This window comes from Bactrocera oleae, chromosome 3, assembly GCF_042242935.1.
Source record: "Bactrocera oleae isolate idBacOlea1 chromosome 3, idBacOlea1, whole genome shotgun sequence".
NCBI lineage: Eukaryota > Metazoa > Arthropoda > Insecta > Diptera > Tephritidae > Bactrocera > Bactrocera oleae.
The window spans coordinates 20,915,843-20,933,883 of record NC_091537.1 but is presented as its reverse complement, the minus strand read 5'-3'; the positions used below and the strand labels follow the sequence as shown (position 1 = coordinate 20,933,883).

The 18,041-nt window shown below is 36.0% G+C and overlaps 4 protein-coding genes across 7 annotated transcripts in view; 2 read left to right on the top strand and 2 right to left on the bottom strand.

The window, feature by feature from the left end:
- Positions 1 to 60: 60 nt before the first annotated feature.
- Positions 61 to 9,603, bottom strand: GABPI (zinc finger DHHC-type palmitoyltransferase GABPI). Of its 3 annotated transcripts, none has more exons than XM_070106218.1 (4): positions 9,142 to 9,511; positions 8,220 to 9,080; positions 7,979 to 8,159; positions 380 to 518 (listed from the first exon to the last, which is right to left on the bottom strand). In XM_070106218.1, the coding sequence occupies exons 1-3, from the start codon at positions 9,297 to 9,299 to the stop codon at positions 7,982 to 7,984; spliced, it is 1,197 nt and encodes a 398-aa protein (XP_069962319.1). In that variant the 5' UTR covers positions 9,300 to 9,511; the 3' UTR covers positions 380 to 518; positions 7,979 to 7,981. The 3 variants fall into 3 exon arrangements, with proteins under 3 accessions (XP_014100353.3, XP_069962319.1, XP_069962320.1); XM_070106219.1 differs by lacking the exon at positions 380 to 518 and adding an exon at positions 9,518 to 9,603 and having other exon boundaries at positions 7,637 to 8,159; positions 9,142 to 9,292; XM_014244878.3 differs by lacking the exons at positions 7,979 to 8,159; positions 8,220 to 9,080; positions 9,142 to 9,511 and adding exons at positions 61 to 268; positions 748 to 1,669 and having other exon boundaries at positions 321 to 518.
- On the top strand, positions 1,835 to 3,566 carry SerRS (Seryl-tRNA synthetase). The gene has a single exon (XM_014244877.3). It carries the CDS (start codon positions 1,931 to 1,933, stop codon positions 3,422 to 3,424), a length of 1,494 nt encoding a protein of 497 aa, XP_014100352.2. The 5' UTR covers positions 1,835 to 1,930; the 3' UTR covers positions 3,425 to 3,566.
- LOC106626339 (uncharacterized) lies at positions 3,675 to 7,652 on the top strand. Its single transcript, XM_036366764.2, has 5 exons — positions 3,675 to 4,316; positions 4,394 to 5,781; positions 5,860 to 6,250; positions 6,863 to 7,386; positions 7,449 to 7,652. Exons 1-5 carry the CDS (start codon positions 4,092 to 4,094, stop codon positions 7,594 to 7,596), a joined length of 2,676 nt encoding a protein of 891 aa, XP_036222657.2. The 5' UTR covers positions 3,675 to 4,091; the 3' UTR covers positions 7,597 to 7,652.
- A 3,477-nt stretch (positions 9,604 to 13,080) lies between the features above and the next one.
- vri (nuclear factor interleukin-3-regulated vrille) overlaps positions 13,081 to 18,041 on the bottom strand; it is a 29,105-nt gene continuing 24,144 nt past the window's right edge. For both annotated transcript variants that reach the window (XM_036366775.2, XM_014245319.3), the window contains exons 2-3: positions 16,740 to 17,153; positions 13,081 to 16,611 (exon numbers count right to left, since the gene is read on the bottom strand). In XM_036366775.2, coding sequence (XP_036222668.2) covers positions 14,645 to 16,611; positions 16,740 to 17,153 — 2,381 coding nt within the window. In that variant the 3' untranslated portion in view covers positions 13,081 to 14,644. The remainder of the gene's footprint in view (positions 16,612 to 16,739; positions 17,154 to 18,041) is intronic.

Below are 18,041 nucleotides of genomic sequence, written 5' to 3'. Positions count from 1 at the left end.
AATGCTTGTATTAAAAAGACAAGCTAGAAGCAGAAAAATCCTGAATTACAATAAATAAAATTTACAACGTAACAAATTTTATTTGTTTATTTTGATTTTAACTAGTAATAACTAATAGTTATTATTGAGTTTAACTAGTCCTTTCGATGATTTATATTATTTTTTCATTAAACTATCTCGGAAAATTGGGCGAATGATTCCTATTATTTCTTAGACAGAACTTCGTTTAAAATTGACTGGGCCACCGTTGCATCTTCAGCAGCCATACCTAGAATTGAATCAAATATTATTTGGCTTCACAATTATTATTTTGCACCTACCCATCGATTGAAATATTGTTATTTTATCATTCATTGGATATTTTTCTGTATTGATAACTTCTCCTACTTCTCCGATAATTTCAGCTTTTAATCCATTCAACTCTTTTTTCGCGTTTTCCCAGGAATCAATATATACTTTGCCGTTCTCGTAAATATCTGGACCAACTTCGCCAAAATGCACTTGACCAGCGCCAACCGCTGCAATATTGGTACAAGTATTTAATATATTTGATTGCAAATGTCCTACGACTAAACTAAATTCTTGATTTTATTTAATTTTAAATATTAATATTTTCTCAATTACTAACACAAAATCAAAAGCAGGTTTTATGATCTGCATCTATTTGAGAAAAGATATGTATGTACATATATATGGACAAATGTACTATTTTCGATTGTATGCATATATATACTATGTGCAGCTTACTATTAATATGAACATGACTCTTCTTTAACATGGCATGTGTAAATAAAGGTGTGGAAGAATATGTGCCCACGCAAACGACATCGGCATCAGCAACTGCTTCCGATGCGGTTGAGCAGACATGAACTCTTACGTTTGCTATTTCAGATTTCAGTTTTTTCCCCAATGACTCGGCTTTGATATTAGTGCGATTCCACAGATAAATATCACTAACTGTGAAAAAGGAGCACATTCCAAGTGCATGACTTTCACCTTGAACTCCAGTACCTATTATTGCCACTGTGATTGGTCGTACAATGCCTTCAGGATAGCGAGGAAAATATAAGTGCTTCGTGGCCACTAAAGAAGCGGCTGCGGTGCGCCAAGCAGTAATATCTGTGCCATCAATGATGCAATCTAATTTTCCTGTTTCCGTATTGAAGATAAGAATATTTGCCATAATTCTTGGTAGTGGACTTGCGCGTTTAGGATTTTTTCCAAATGATGTCACCATTTTACAAGCTATTGTACTGGATTTTAAAATGGAATCATTATTAGAACTTGAAGTTAACCTATAATTGCCTACATATGCTGGCATGGTTAATAAAATATTGGTTTTAGCACCACAAATTGTCATGCTACGAGGTGGTTGACTCGTTTGCGGGCTGTCGTGATCGGGACTCTGATCTTGTTGTGAATACGAAACCGACTTCATAGCTTCCTCTACAGCTGCGCACACCAATCTCCAGTTAAGTACCTCACGAACTTGTTCTGCAGTTATTTGAATTATTGGCGTGGACATATTTGTGAATATTTCCTTTAGTTATTTTGAAGTAAGTTTGAAAGCACTTTAAGCCCGAGAATTCTGCCGCTACAACAACAACAACAATAACAACAGTACTTTAAGCCCTTACTAATTCATAAGAGTTGTTTGCATTGATGTAGATATGTATGTAGATGTGTATGTATGTATGTATGTATAGTATGTATTTCTTTAATCAACTTCATAGCTGCAAATTGCTGGTAATAAAAACAATATGGCCACTTATATTTTTCTACAAATAGTGGATACGCGCAATTAGTAATTTGTATATTAAGTATATTAAGTGGCAGCACTGTTTGTATCATCTTAAAAATAAGCAAATTCGGCTGTAAAGTTAGTCGCCACGTTGTGATTCACGTTTGTATAAAATATATTTAAATAAAGATGGTTTTGGATTTAGATTTGTTCCGTAGTGATAAAGGCGGAAATCCAGACGCTATCAGAGAGAATCAGAAGAAGCGTTTCAAGGATTTGGCTTTGGTAGAGACAGTTATTGAGCAAGACACAGAATGGCGACAACGCAGACACCGTGCCGACAATCTAAACAAGGCGAAAAATTTATGCAGCAAAGAAATTGGAGAAAAAATGAAGAAAAAAGAACCCCAAGGTGATGCCGGTGAAGAAGTTCCTGAAAATGTCAAGGCCAATTTGACTGAAGTAACTTCAGACATATTGCGTCAGCTAACAGTGAATCAGATAAAGAAGGTTCGCGTACTAATCGATGAGGCAATGTCAGAAAATGAAAGGTGTCTGCAACAAGCCGAGCAGCGCCGAAATACTGCACTACGTGAAGTTGGAAATCATTTGCATGAGACAGTGCCAGTATCCAATGACGAGGAAGAAAATCGTGTTGAACGGACATTTGGAGACTGTGAACGCCGAGCGAAGTACTCTCACGTCGATCTTATTGTAATGATAGACGGCATGAATGCTGAAAAGGGTGCAGTAGTGTCAGGAGGACGTGGGTACTTCTTGACTGGCCCTGCAGTATTTTTAGAACAAGCGCTCATTCAACATTCACTACATATGTTGAGTAACCGTGGTTTTACACCTTTGTATACACCCTTCTTTATGCGCAAAGAAATTATGCAGGAAGTAGCACAACTTTCGCAATTCGATGAAGAACTATACAAAGTTGTTGGCAAAAGCAGCGAACGCGGCGATGAAGTTGCTACGGATGAAAAATATCTTATTGCAACATCAGAACAACCAATTGCCGCATATCATCGCGACGAATGGCTGCCGGAAGCTTCTCTGCCTATAAAATATGCTGGTTTGTCAACCTGTTTCCGTCAAGAAGTAGGTTCTCATGGTCGCGACACACGCGGTATCTTCCGTGTTCATCAGTTTGAGAAAGTTGAACAATTCGTACTTACCTCTCCACATGATAATAAATCGTGGGAGATGATGGACGAAATGATTGATAACGCTGAAAAATTCTGCCAGTCTTTAAATATTCCATATCGCATTGTTAATATTGTGTCTGGTGCGCTAAATCATGCTGCTTCAAAAAAACTAGATTTGGAAGCTTGGTTTGGTGGTAGCGGCGCATTCCGAGAACTTGTTTCTTGCTCGAACTGCCTTGACTATCAAGCACGACGACTACTTGTACGTTATGGTCAAACTAAGAAAATGAATGCATCTGTGGATTACGTGCATATGCTAAATGCCACGATGTGCGCCACAACCCGTGTTATATGTGCTATCCTCGAGACTCATCAAACGGAGACTGGCGTAAAGGTGCCAGAGCCACTGAAAAAATATATGCCAGAAAAATATCGTGACGAAATTCCATTCGTAAAGCCAGCGCCAATTGATATTGAAGCAGCTGCCGCTGCTGCCAAAAAAGGAAAAGGCAAAAAAGACCCTGCTGCTTAGAAAATTGCTGTGAAACATATATGGAACTACGCTAGAAGTTAATTTTGTTATTTATACTATAATGCGAACTGAAAGTGTCGATTTTAGAGTTGCTGCTTTTAAATAAAAAAGATTTTCAAATCATTAAAATAATAAACACAAAGATTGCATTTATTTATTTAAGATTAAATGTTGGCTTGTGTGATTTTTTTTTAAATACAAAAAAGAAACGAAGAATATGGTAAATAAATAAAATTACTTAACGCAATAAATATGTAGATGTTTTTAAGAGCTGGTAGTTTATAGAACAGGCTGTTTTTTTTTGTGGTGGCATAAAACATTACACAAATTGTAAGGAGTGTTGACGAGTTGATAGCGCTTGGCTGGAAATAAGTTTGATTGCTTAGACCCGATTCTTTTATAAACGATTTAGATGATTGGCCTTTTTATTACTGTAACAACAACAATGTAGTAAAGTCAATTATTTACAACTGGTTTCAATTTGTTTTGCTGTATAAAGCCGATTTTATATATCAGTGCTTTTTCCAAGTGGAACTCATTTGGTTACCTTGGAAACCAACAAACTTGTTTGTTTCAATTTGTAGAATATCGCATAATTTTCACAAATTTTCAATTAGTACGAAAGAAAAAATACATTAATATACAATAAAATATCTCTATATTTACAATGAAACAAACAATCAAGGAAAAAAGTAGCCAAAAGCTTACCCGATGGGATCGAATACGAAAGCGAAACACGAGTAAAATCTCATATTCACTAAAAACTGATATTGTAAGAAATTTTATTGAGAAGGACTATATCAACCAGAACGATGAATCCGTATTATGTGGGAAAAGCGCCCCAAACAAAGTGCTTAATCCTGTACTTGTTATGGATATACGACACGAAATGGTAATGGAAGTTAAAATAAGTGTATGTAATAAAAAAATACATCTTTTTATTTGACATATATAATTTTTACAAAACAGTTTCGAAAAATACCACGAAAATTACCTTTAGCTACAGTGGGTGGACTACGAACAATTGATGCTTGTGTAAATCATAATTTGGTTGTTGAGGAACGCTACATAATGAATGAACTAAACAAATTTCGACAGCAACTACAGAAAAATCACAAAAGGAACACACTTCGAATGAAAATATCACAAAATGTTGACAATAAAATATATGATATGGACAACAAATATTTAAGCCAGAGTTTGGTAAGAACTGCAGAGCATATTAAAAACTTTTACGCTGCTCCTTTGGAGGCATTGCAAAAAGTTGATGAAGTATGTGAAGCTGCTAGGCTAATAAAAAATAACAAAGAACTTGAGGAACCTCATGAGAATGAGAATATCAAAGGCACTACGGAAGTGGTTACAGAAAATATTTTCAAAGCTGAATTAGCAGCAGATGTAACAAGCGCTGGAAGTGAGGATGATCATTTGTTAAAAAATACCATCATCGATAATGCGAATGTTGAGTATACAGAAACGGTTAATTTAAATAAATATTCAGAAAAGATATTTGAGGAAATTGGGTCGAGTAATATAAAAATTGGCAATGAGCCGGAACTTAGTACGCCTGACACTATCTCTGAAAATAAATGTGTAGAAAAAGATCAAGAATTTTTGAAAGGAAGATGCAAGTGTCCCAATAGTGCGAATATGGAGTTAAATGCTAAAGCTTCCTGTAGGGAACGTTGTGTGCGTTTTGTTGAAACAGTAAATATAAAGAACTTTAATCGGGAGAATTCCATTTGTTCAAATACCAGTGATGGTATAGATTCAGTTGTTTCGGATTTAGCGGAGGAAGCACTTTTCGAGCTCCAAATGGAGGCAGAAGAAAAGCTAACCCACGAAAACGAATCTAACATGGAAACCAAGAATGCCGCAGAACCCATTGAAGTTGAAATTAATTTTAAAGATACATTAACATCTCGGTATGAAGAAAACACATTGGAACCACTTGTGATTACAAAACTATCAACAAAAACAACAAAACTATCAAAACCGAAAGAAGTGGATTCCGCAATTACAACTTCGGAAGAGTTAGAAGACGAAAGCATTTCCAACCATGAACAAAACTTGATTATTCAACAACTTTTTCGGCCACGAGCAAACACAAACACTACGTTGTTGAGAAGGTATTTCTTAAAATGGATACATTTCATAACTATTGAGAAGATAGAACGAGAAGATGTGTCCAGTAAAAGTGATCGCGTACATAAAATCAATATGTTCTTGGACAAAATACGAAAAGAGAAATTACGTTTAACCCGCTATGCTCGCCAGTGTAATACAGGGCAAGCACGTGAGCAAACTCAAAAAACGCCAGTAGTTTCAACGCAAACAACAAAAAAATATCAAAACAAGTAAGTTTAAAATGAGTTATATTATAATTAAAAACTTAAGTGAGGAAATTTGTAAACTACCATATCACTTTCTTTCAGAATAAAGATACAACAGGACATTATTGATCTACAAAGGCTTAAGCTTGAGCGTCAGGAACGCATAATTATGGAATTAAAGTTACATAAACTGTCAGATGAGGCAAAGGAGGCCAGACAAGACTTAAAAAATGAGCTGAAGACCATCATACGCCATGGTGATCCGAAGTTTAAAGCAAAAGCCAAATGTCTACAGCTCATTGGTAATCTGCGTGATAAAACAGACGAAAATATGACCAGTTTACAGGGCAAAGCATTATTTATGCCTAAATTTTTACTGAAAATGGAGGAACGCGCTTTGGAAAGAAACATTCGACACGAAAAAGCTCGTCAAAGACGTTTGCAACAAGAGGCCGAGAAGGAGGCGCAAAAGATGGCTGCTGAAGAAGCAAAGGTTTATTCTAATTTTGTATAAATTGACATTTTTTTCTTTAAATTATACTACTTTAAATTAGCAAGCAGAATATTAGATATATCATGCACTTTTATATTATTTTACATCTTTCGCTGGATGTTTGGCTCAGCTTCTGCTTCTATTACTTAGTTTCATTCATCAAATTCCGTGAAGATATCTCGTCATATAAGAACTTGTTTTTGAGCGTTCAGTTTGTATATTGATTTGATTATTTATATTTGATTTCGGCGGTTCAGATAAATGAATAGCTTCTTGGGGAGAAAAGAATATCTCAAAAACTGAGGAACTAGTTTACTTAATTCCAAACAGATAGGCTCAATCAACTAAGCTCATCATGCATCTCTCCGATGCTTCTGGGTGTTCTTCTTCGTGATAAACTTAATATACTCTTTTCAGGGTATAAAAACATAAGATGTTGATAAGAGTTTAGACCGAAGCTAATTTCAATGTTTAGGTTTCCAAGTTATTAGTAACAAATATAAGTTGATTGTTTCCTAAATTTTATTGAAAACTTTCTTATACCTAATAGTATGAACTTGGTTCGGTAGCATTAATAAGGGTTAGTAATGAAATTCTTCATCAAATTTTTAGCGTCTCGAAGATGAAGAGGCTAAGCGAATGCGTATTGAAGCTTTAAAAGAAAAACGTCGCCAAGAGAAAATGGCTAAAGTACTTAAGGAACGTGAGCATCAACGAGCGCTTGAGGCGAAGCATAAAGCTGATGAGTTTTATCGACGGCTACTGCTACGCCGCATTGGTATGGAAGGATTCAAACGGCTGATAATACGTAAACGTGAAAATAGGCGGAAGTGTGAGCATTTTAGACGACAAATTTTCAAACGCACATTCTTCCTAAACTGGCGCGACTATTATATAAAAATTCGCAATGAAAAACAATTATTAGCTGATGATTTATATGATAGAATATTAAAACGAAAAACATTATGTGCATGGCAATTGTATGTGCAGCAAGAGCGTAGTAAATTTAATGTGGCCGTCGATTGGTGTGATTTGAAGCGTACCGAAGTCACATTCAAGTTATGGGCACAATACAGCGCACGAATGAGCGCTATTGCAGCAGCAAAAATGATACAGGCTACATCCCACCACGAATGGTAGGAATAAATATCAATATATATTTGTTGAAGTTATTAAAAAACTATTTATTTGCTTACAGGCATTTGAAGTGGAAAGTTTTGGATTGTTGGCAACGTTTGCCGCAAGTATTACAGTTGGAAAGAGAGACGGAGGAGCGTCGTCAACGTTGGCGCATGAAAATATGGGAGCTGTTGCCAGATTATACACCAAATAGAGATAATCCATAATCAAAGCAGCTATCAGAATATCGTTTATAAATAAAATACCTTTTTTCAGAGTTGAATTTTATTTAATATTACTACTACAATCTAATAAGTTAGTTAATCTCTTTGATTATACACAACTCGAATGACTTGAAAGCTTTTTTAGAGAGCACAAAATTAATGGCGCACTAGAAAGAATTGATGTTGTTGTAGTAGTTGCAGTAGGATGACGAATTAGCCAAATATACTTTATTATCATAAAAGGAATAATTATTATTTTTGATGCAATTTATATGAAGCAAAATTCTCTTTGGTTTATTTAGTATATGATGCACTTGCTGAGTTTTTATGTTGAATTTGTGCTAATGCCAAATTTATATTTGGTTTTTTTCTTTACACATTTTACCTTTTAGAGAACAAAACTCTTCCAATTGTATTTCAGTGTTTTGTTATTTCCCCGCAATCCGCTCTTCCATTCATACACTGTTATTCCACGTGAGATCATATAAACCTGTTGCACAAGCATCACCATCATATATTGTGATATAATTAAAGCATAAATAGCAATAACAAAGGCTACGGCCAATCTATAAGTAAATTTTGTTAATGAATGACATTCTTTTTCAGGTTCAAAGCATTCTACTTACTCATACATGTCGAAAATTTCAGTACAATCGTCTGGTAGCAAAATTTGCATGCCTGCAATGTTAGCGGCTAAAAATGGATGGCACACCGCCGTTAGTGTCAAATCAGCGCCCACTATCAAAGCTAAAATTCCAAATATCATGCCAACAATATAGATGCGATGATTACTTTCGCCTATACAACAATTTAGCCAGTAACTGTGGTGATCAAGCCGTTTAATACAAGCTCTGCAAACAGGACAGTGTGCAGTTCTTGCTGGCACACACTTGCGACAAGTCGCGCAGAGATTTGCCTGATTACTGTTGACACCATCCAACGATTGTACATCATCCATATCTTGCTCAATCAATAACGTTGTTTGCTCTGCTTCATTCTCCTCATTAACGGTTGTTTCTGCAATATCAGGCAGCTCGCTACCGCCAGTGACAGGTTGTATGACTCTATTTAAGACGGCTCGTTTACGTGCTTGCCAAAAACAAAGCATGGATATTATTGAGAGCACCGCTAAAGCCAAATTTTCCTCGGGTAGTACTTCCAATAGCGGGACAGTAAACTCAAATAACAATATTAAATAAATTAAAGACGAAACAGTCCAAATACTAAAGAAATTAGTATGTCCTGCATTACGGTGAATATAATTGTACGCGTAACACATAATAGCAGAACATGCTAAGAATATTACAATGCAAGTGTATGCATTTATGGCCGCTATACTTATTAATAGCGGTATAATAAATACGGGCGCAAGAGTATCTAATGTGACTTGTTTTGCCCCACCATGCCAAGGTATCCGTAAACGGTCCTGAAAAGTTAACAACATATTGCGTTGACGAGATCGATCGATGCGTCGACAGGTAAAACAACTATAATTAACAACGACATTAAATATAACAATTTTAAAACAAATGCTTTTGATATACTCACTCAGTAAATACCTTGTCAAAATCTTCACAATTGCAGCAGCATGCAATAATGTGATAACGCTTATTTTGGTGATTTATATATTCGCAACAACAGAGAGCTGAATTCGTATCTTTTTCAGAATCTGACTCGTTTTGCGACTGCGAAAAATAGTCTGCCATGGAATTTACATTTAGAAAATTGGCCAGCGACAACCAATTGTCAAGATTTTTTCGTCCACACGAAATTTCCAAGCAGCATTAAAAAAAATAAATAAACATACACACAAACATTAATTACCTATATTTTGTAGAATTCATTAACAATAATGCTCTTTTTTGCAAAAGTAATCAAGTAATCAATAAATAGTTTCATTTTGTTTATATTTTTCTACTCGTACTTCACTCCCCGGCGCAAAGTAAGGCAATCATGCCAGATTGCTTAGAAAAACTTTGTGAAATGCGATTGAACCAGGGTTCTCCCTTGTTTGCGAAATATGAGAAAAACAGTAATCGAAACAATTTGTACCCAACAAGACACGGCTACCGAAAGTTTAAACATTGAAAGAAACTAACTGAGTAAGAAAAGAATGAACGATCACACGTACACAAGACTTTCTGTTAGAATTGTCAATTGAGCTAACATAGAACATGCATCAGTCGCAATTTTTATTGGCGAGAAGCACGGAAAGCAAAGCGTTTTTTGACATTCCCTTGGCTTTCTTCGCTTTGCTGTTAAAGTATGAACTGTCAAGCTGTACAAAGAAAGTTGTATATGAATCGGCCATAAGAAACTTATAAAAACTTTAACGGAAATCTCTGGTAGCGCTATTGGACAATTAACCGGTGACTTAACTGATACCTGACTTGCAGGGTAATATTTTGATATATTTATATGTATATAAATTATATACGTATATGAGTTCAATCAAGTAACCGGACAGTGTATACTCTTGCAAAACTTTATATATTAAAGAATGTTGCGAAAGAATTTAGCAGTCATTATCGTTATCAGTTATATCGTCAATAAATGACAATCAAACTTGATATCTTCTTGACTTACCATATATTGAAGATCATTAACTTAGACTTAATTTTTTGCTATTGGTTCGCGTCAGGCAAAATTATATTCAAAACACTATCAAATAAGATATACATTGTAGTTATATTAACCCGATCGAAGAGGCAAAATTTAATATGTATATTGAGTTGATGTGGCAAACACCAACCAGAGGATCGGAGTTCATTATATATGTAAGTGATATGAAGTTTATAACAAGGTCTAGACGAATTCCAATATAATTCCGTGCTAAATCACGTAATTTTAAAGAGAACTTGTCCATTTAATTTCATTAAAATATTACATTTTGACCAACCTGAAACCTTTAATTTAAAGTCAGGGGGAAAGCCGGAAATCATTGACCCGAATTAGTATTTTTTTTGCCAATACCCCGTACTAATAAAATGCTCTCTAGGTTTCATTAAGGTACCTCACATACCATTACCAATCTATAGGGAGTAAAGTCAGCCGGATATTCGAAAATTCTGATATTAGTTGTATAGGGGCTAGGTCAAGTTTTCACCCAATTTTATCCATCTTAAGCACAAACATACACTGTTATTAGAAAACCACGCTCTCTTATTTTTGTTGAGATAACTGACATATTATCCGAAATATACGGCATAAAGTCACCCGGAAGTTCGAAAATCTTAACATTACATATTTTTCTTTCTGAATTTCAATTATATATCTTACACATTGACCGATATTATCGGTAAAAGTCTACCTAGGCCCTGCGGTTCACATATTCGGTATCTAGGGGCTTGAACAGTTTTGGTTCGATTTGGACAATTTTTGATCATAAGGTGGCACACTTCAGAGGTACTATTCGTGTAAAGTTTTATCCCGTTATATTAATTGGTGCTTTATTTGTATATTGGGATGGTGAAAGTATCCGAATGAATTTAAAATTGTGCCATATGGGAAATAGGCGTTGTTGTAGTACGATTTCCTTTTCGCACTGTAACAAAGGAATTTGAAAAGAATGTAATATATATATCGAATTTGGTTGAAATCGATCGAGCAGGTCCCGTAATATGCGATTTCACCTAAAAGTGGGCGGTGTCCATCTTCTAATTGTAATACCGGCTTCCATAAATCGCTCTTTTGCCATCCTGGATGTAAAATTGAATGTATCTGACGCTTTTAGTTAAAGATTTATCACACTTAAAGTAATTTTTAACAATACCATTGCATGTGGGCGTAGTGATCATCCGATTTTACCTATTTTCACACTATCGTAAGAAGGGTTGACAAAATTTGTCCTGTGCAAATTGGGGTGATATAGCTTTATGGGTTTGGAAGATGTATACATTTAACTTATTAGGGGACGGGACCACGCCCACTTTTTAAAGAGTTCAAACCTCAGGTGCCCCTCCTTAATGTGATTCGTTGTGCGAAATTTTAGTTCTGTATCTTAATTTACGGCTTAGTTATGGATTTGGATTGGATTATTGTTTAAGGCAACAGTAGAATCTTCGAACAAATTGTTTAGATGGGATCAGTATAGTATATTGCTGTCATACAAACTGAACGATTAAAATCAAGTTGTTGTATGGAAAAAGACGGAAATCAATATATTCAGGCCTCACTGTTTATGTTGTTGTTGTTTTATCGGTAGAAAGCATTCCTCAATTAATTCCTGCCGAGTTAACAGTCCTTGGCTGGATAACTCTCACTCTTATATAAACAGTATAAACTTTACAGTGTGAATGCAGATCTTCATATTTGGCCTATGGTGGCGAGAGGAATATATGAGCCAATGTAATAAGAATGGACCTGTAATTTTATCCGCTTTCCGACGCTATTTTTAAAGAAATTATCGTTCATTGACTCTGGCTGAAGTTTATGAATTTAAATGGCAGCAAAAAGGTATATCCTAGCCTTGTTATCATCAGAACTTGGTAAGAAAAGGGTAATAATCGCTCAGAAACAGAGTGTCATTGGGAAGAATCTACCGATGGCACTCTTTCCCAGAGACAACATTATCAAGAGAATATACTTTGAAAACAAGGTTCAAATATTCATTGGGAAGCAGAAGTGAAAAGGAGGACACCATCCTCGCGGAGTACCTACGAAGGAGCACTATGCAATGATAAACAGACGGCTCGAAAATGAAAAACAGCCATCGTCAGGTTTCTAAGCATTTTTCAAGCTGAGGTCTACACCATTAGCAGGTGAGATTATTACAGGGAATGTATTACGATTCTCAGTGATAGTCAAGCGGAACTTCAGGGAAACTCGTCCGTTAAAATCAAATTCACATTGGACTGAAGTGCATAAAACTGAGTGGCCACGAAAAATAACATTTTATTACTATGGATCCCAAGGCATAGAGGCGTCAATGGAAATGAGCTTGCCAAGCTTCTGAAAGAAGCTGCGGCAACCAGCCCATAGGAGCGGGCTTCGTCAGGCGCGGCTGTTTCTGAGAGAGTTGGGTTACTGCTCCACAGATCTGTGCCGTTTCTGTGACCAAAAGGCAGAGGTACCAGCGCATATACTCATTTATTACCCCGCAATCGCAGGAATAAGGAGTCATAGGCTATTGGACAAATGAATCCAGTCAATCAAGAAGCTTTACTAAGTCGCATTTATTCCACTGTGTTAAATGAAGTGTTGTTATACAGGAGAGGGCACAATAGACCACAAGTCGCAGTGTATTTCTCAACTTTCAATTTGTCTATCTATCTACCATAGCCTAGTTAAACAAAGACAGCTAATTATTTTTTTATATCTATATGTATTATATAAAATTATGCCAGTTTATAGATTTTATACTAGTTGTTTGTTCGATTAGCTGCTCTTTCGCTTCGCGTAACTAAGCGACAGCTATATAAGCTCAAAACGGCCTATAATCCGTGTTCTTTGCTTTGAAATTTAATAAAAATGCAATTATGTAATTAATTTTTTTTGTTTGGAAATGTTTAGGTTTATTTACAATATTTATGTAGTTGTCTATTGTAAAATTCAATAGTTACTAAAATACATATTTAGGTATGCAAACGCTATATATATTTACAATGCAATAAGAACTCCAAAATAAATATATAGATAAATGTAGTGATTAACAAACGTATATATATATATAACTATTATATAAAACTTCTTTACATATTCAATAGTAGTAGTGTAATAAATATGTAAATGGAACTATGAACAGTTAACGCTTTTTTATGTGTTTACACTTTGATTACATATTTATCTATACAAACATACATATAAACATATACAATATATGTATATGTATATATGTGTATACGATTTATAAAACTACTAGTCACTGCTGAAATCCACTTGCGAATGTTTTATGTTTACTGAAATCACAGGTGGTAGTAATGTTTGTAAAATTTGCAACTTTTTTATATACTAATAACTGAACATAAATAACATACATACACATAATTTGTGTTTAACAATTATTTTTAAAATTACGCGCTCTAAGTGTATTTTTATTATATATTTATAAAAAATTTATGCACTTTCTTATATTTTTTTCAATAGTGTATTTTGCTGAGAATTGTACGCAAACATTTATGTATATATACTTTAATATCTCATATGATTATATAATTACGTTTTCCTATGCTATCTGGTAATACAAAGGTATTTATAATACAAATATTATGCGCATATATAAATATCAGGTGGCAAGCTAGCTAGATAATTAGTTAAATAATTACGTGTGCTTTATATCTTAGAGAGATCTTAGCAAAAATATGAAAAAAATTATAATAATAATAAATAAAGAAAAAAATAATTAAATTAATTTACACAAGTTGACCACCGAAAAATTTCATTAACAAATGAAATTGTTCAATATTTCTAATATCATATAAATACAACTAAGTATACACTATATAGGATTTATTAGCTGCAAATTGTTTTATATATATTTTTAATACAATATTTTTTTTTTATTTAAAAAATTAATTATTGATTATATTAAAGTTAGCAGCAATGAAATGATTTTTGAGCTTAAAACTTTACAAAAAATGCTATGAACAACTGAAAATAATACATGATTTGATGATGATTTGAAAATAATGCATGATATGATGCCAGGATGCTGCGATTTGACAATTTATTTGCTGATATTTAACACTTTCAAGTTTCATATGCCACAGTTTAAGGTGTGTTCACATGCCGGAGGTTTCCAAGAATACAATATTATTTTCCTTTGTTTTGAAAAATTATAAATTTACAACTTAGCTGATATACAGTTAGAATCTTTTGTACAATTATTTTTTAAATGTACAGTTAATTTTACCATAAAAAACATTTTCAGCACACAACAAATCTAAAGTCGCGCATGACTCAATTCCCATATGATTATTACAACAAACACGCCCCTACATAACAAAAGCACTCCCCACAAATATGTAAAAAAAGGTTATTGTGTCTCTGCTCTCTCTCCATACAAGCGCATACGGTTTGCGAACCAATGTGGACGATCCGCACGCTAAGCAACTTAAATTTTCAAATCTGCCGGTGTATTTATCTGATCTACAGACAGGATCATCATATTCTTTATGTTAGCCACCTCCGATTCCAGACGTGCCAAATGAGATTTCAGTATGTGCTCGCGTTCCGATGGTGTCACGCCTACAATTGTGTTGTTGCCACAGCTGCTCTTATCGGCTTTGCGTTGAAATTGTGCGGTCCACTCGGCGCTGCCGATCGAGATGCCCGAATCGCGTTCATCGCTCGAATTATCGCCATTGTCCACCCAACCAGGTGGTGAGGCGCGGTTACTCACCGGCTCTTGTTTAATGTGTTGTAGCGCTAGCAGTGCGGTGGCAGCCGCATCCTTATCGCCTAAATGTGACTTATGGCGCAACTTGAGTGGCAGACAGTTGTTTGAATCGCTGCTGCTGGGACTGGTGGTACTAATGTTCACCACATTGTTATGTTCGATATCGTCGACTCCATCCGGTTCGTGTTCATCATCGCCGGAAGCCACACCTGACGACGAGGCCGAGGACGAGATGGTGGATGAAAGCATATGCTCATATGCCGGAGAGCAAGCGCGACGCGATAAATTTAGCACGTCATTGCCACCGTTAACATCGCCATTACCGTTTACCGATGAGGAGGTAACCGCATCTACCGCGCTCGAGCTAACGCCGTTGACTTCGGGTGATTTTGTGTGATAGCCATTTTCTAGATTTTGGCTGGACGCTGTTACCTGATCCTTTGTGCTGTAGGCATACATGCTGGCGGGATGTGGTGGCACGTAGAGTGGTGCCGTTACCGGTGTGCTATAGAGTGTATCTTCGGCCGTCTCGGGTGTGCCATTCGTGTTGATAGCAGCACCCACTACAGCAACAACTTTGCGCAAATTATCGAGATCATCGCAGTTGACATTGCGATTGAGTGCTTGCAACACATGCAAGTTCTGCAGATTGGACGGAGGTGCTGGTTGTTGTGGAGTCGCTGCTGTAGCGAGATGTCGTGCGCTATCCAAATGTGTTGGCGCATTAGCGTTATTGGTGCCGTTACTTAAAACGCTCGTGTTGTTTGCACGTGCCATTTCAGCGGTGTAGTTGGTGTTGAGCGGCAGGGGTGTTTGTGGCTGATAGTGTTCGGTATTGAGGTGTACTGGCGAGGTGGACATTTGCATATGTGCGACCGAGGATATCGCATGTGGGTGTGTTAATGTATTGGCCATATTTGTTTGATTCACATTCTTAATGGCTTGCTGCAGTGACTGCTGTGAAGTTTTGCACAACAAACCGTTGTCGCCGTTCATAGCGCTGCTCGGATCGCTGTTCGCCACCTGATTTAATGTGTTCGACTTCTGTGGTGTGAGTATGCCACTGGATGTGGGTGTTTGTGCCATGGTTGTAGTGCTCGGCATGCCTCCCGCGCCATTGGCAGATGTGTGCGCCGGTATACCATAGACAATGGATGTGGGCACCGATGTGGTGGCGCCATTGAAACCGCCATTTATTGTCATTTTGGCACGCTTTGTAATACTCAATACCTGCTCACTGGTAGGCAATGAAGCCAATATCTGTTCGACGCTCACCAAATTCTCACCGGAAATGTTGAACTTATCTTTAATAGCGTCCAATTGTGCCTTGAGCACGTGATTCTCTTTAGTCAGCTCAACGACACGCTGTTCCAAGACCATGTCGTTGTAACGACGCTTCTCGCGACTGCGTTTGGCCGCCTCATTGTTGCGCCGACGTCGATCCCAATAGCTGTCGTCCTTTTTGTTATCCGGCGTAAACTCGCGCTGCTTGCGCTGCGTGAACAGATCCTTATGTGCTTGCGACTGTGATTTTGACATGTTGTGAGAGTCAAATGAACTGTTGGAACCGCTGAAGCTGTTGCGGTATTGTTTGCCATTTACATGCGACATGTTATCGGGTAAGCTGTGGCCACTGTCGCTGGATTGCGGACTGATTGGGCCGTACATGGAGTAGGCGTGTACTGCAAGTAGGAGTAGAGAGAGCAAAGAAGGGCTTTATCACTATATGTCTAACACATACAATTTTTTTTCATATATATATAGTTGTATATAAACGAAAATTATGAGACTAAATAGTTTGTAAACTCACCATTGTTTGCATCATTTGAACTGCCGTTCAACGATAATGTCGGCGAAATGGAAGGTAAGCGTACGTTGTGCATTGTAGCTGTTTTTGTGTTCGAACCTGCTACGGAGGAACTTATGTTATTATTGTTCTTGTGATGGTTAGTATTTAAGGCAGCAACGCTGAGAATTTCCGGCATATCAGTAACGAAATTTCCACTTTTCAAAACCTCACTGTTGGCCGAGGAGCTGATATCATTGGATATTTGGTGCTGTTGCTGCTGTTGTTGTTGGCGAGCGATCAGCTCAGCAACGGTATTCCGTTTATTGTACTGCTGTTGCAAGAGTTCTAATTGTTGCTGGTTGAAGTTATTACAATTATTGTTATTGTAAATGTCAGTGTTTTTGTTATTAATGTGGTTGGTTTTATAGGTTACATCTGAAAAGAAGAAAAAAATGGTTTCGTTAGAATATTTCACATTATTCGTTATTTTATTAGTATTAATACAAAGTATTTAAATCTAATAAAATATATAATAAAATATAGAGAATGCAAATTTTTTTAAATTTTCATCGATTAGTTTTATATTATTTTCTGTTATAAAAAGTTAAATTTTAGTTGGAAATAATTCACGCAGCATGATTTTTCGTCGAAAAATGAGAAAGCTCTAACTTAGTTAGATTAAAAGCTCACTAAAAGCTCTATTAACTAAAGCTTTTACTTTAAATTTTGTTTGCTCGCAAAAATTCATTACTCGCTTGAAGAAAGCACAATTTCAAATATAAACCGTGCCAAAAACTGCGAAAGCTCTGGCTTAGTTAAATTAAAAGCTCACTTGAAACTTTAGAAACTAAAGCTTTCGCTTAAAATTTTGTGTGCGCTGGGAAAAGCTTGGCATAAAGTACAAATTTTTGTCATAGCAAGTGCAATTGCGGTCTAGAATAAGTCGAGAACAAGTAAAGCAATATATGAAGTTCCACAGAAAAATGCCAAGCATTTCATAAAATTAATTATGTAATAAAATGATTAAGAAAGAAACTAATTAATTATTAATTATTGATGTCTCTTACATTACTTACTAATACTAGCATTAAATTCGCGATGAATAATGATGAATTCTTACTAAATATGTACAAGTATATATGTATGCATGTGTGTAATTAGAGGCATGTAGTAACCACCGAGAATCGAAGGAGTAGCTAGGGAAAATAAATTTTCTGAGTCATGCAATATTACTGCCATAAACCACAAACATATAGATATGTTAACATATATAAGCCATGTTAAGGTCAGTTCACACTCATTATTGAGGGGAAGTCCCATAAT

Coding starts and splice junctions, on each gene's coding strand:
- SerRS (XM_014244877.3), top strand. CDS start 1,931: ATGGTTTTGGATTTAGATTTGTTCCGTAGTGATAAAGGCGGAAATCCA.
- LOC106626339 (XM_036366764.2), top strand. CDS start 4,092: ATGAAACAAACAATCAAGGAAAAAAGTAGCCAAAAGCTTACCCGATGG. Junction 4,317..4,393: donor TGGATATACGACACGAAATG/GTAATGGAAGTT, acceptor TTTACAAAACAG/TTTCGAAAAATACCACGAAA. Junction 6,251..6,862: donor TGGCTGCTGAAGAAGCAAAG/GTTTATTCTAAT, acceptor TCAAATTTTTAG/CGTCTCGAAGATGAAGAGGC.
- GABPI (XM_070106218.1), bottom strand. CDS start 9,299: ATGGCAGACTATTTTTCGCAGTCGCAAAACGAGTCAGATTCTGAAAAA. Junction 9,081..9,141: donor TTTGACAAGGTATTTACTGA/GTGAGTATATCA, acceptor TGTTAATTATAG/TTGTTTTACCTGTCGACGCA. Junction 8,160..8,219: donor GAAATTTTCGACATGTATGA/GTAAGTAGAATG, acceptor ATTTACTTATAG/ATTGGCCGTAGCCTTTGTTA.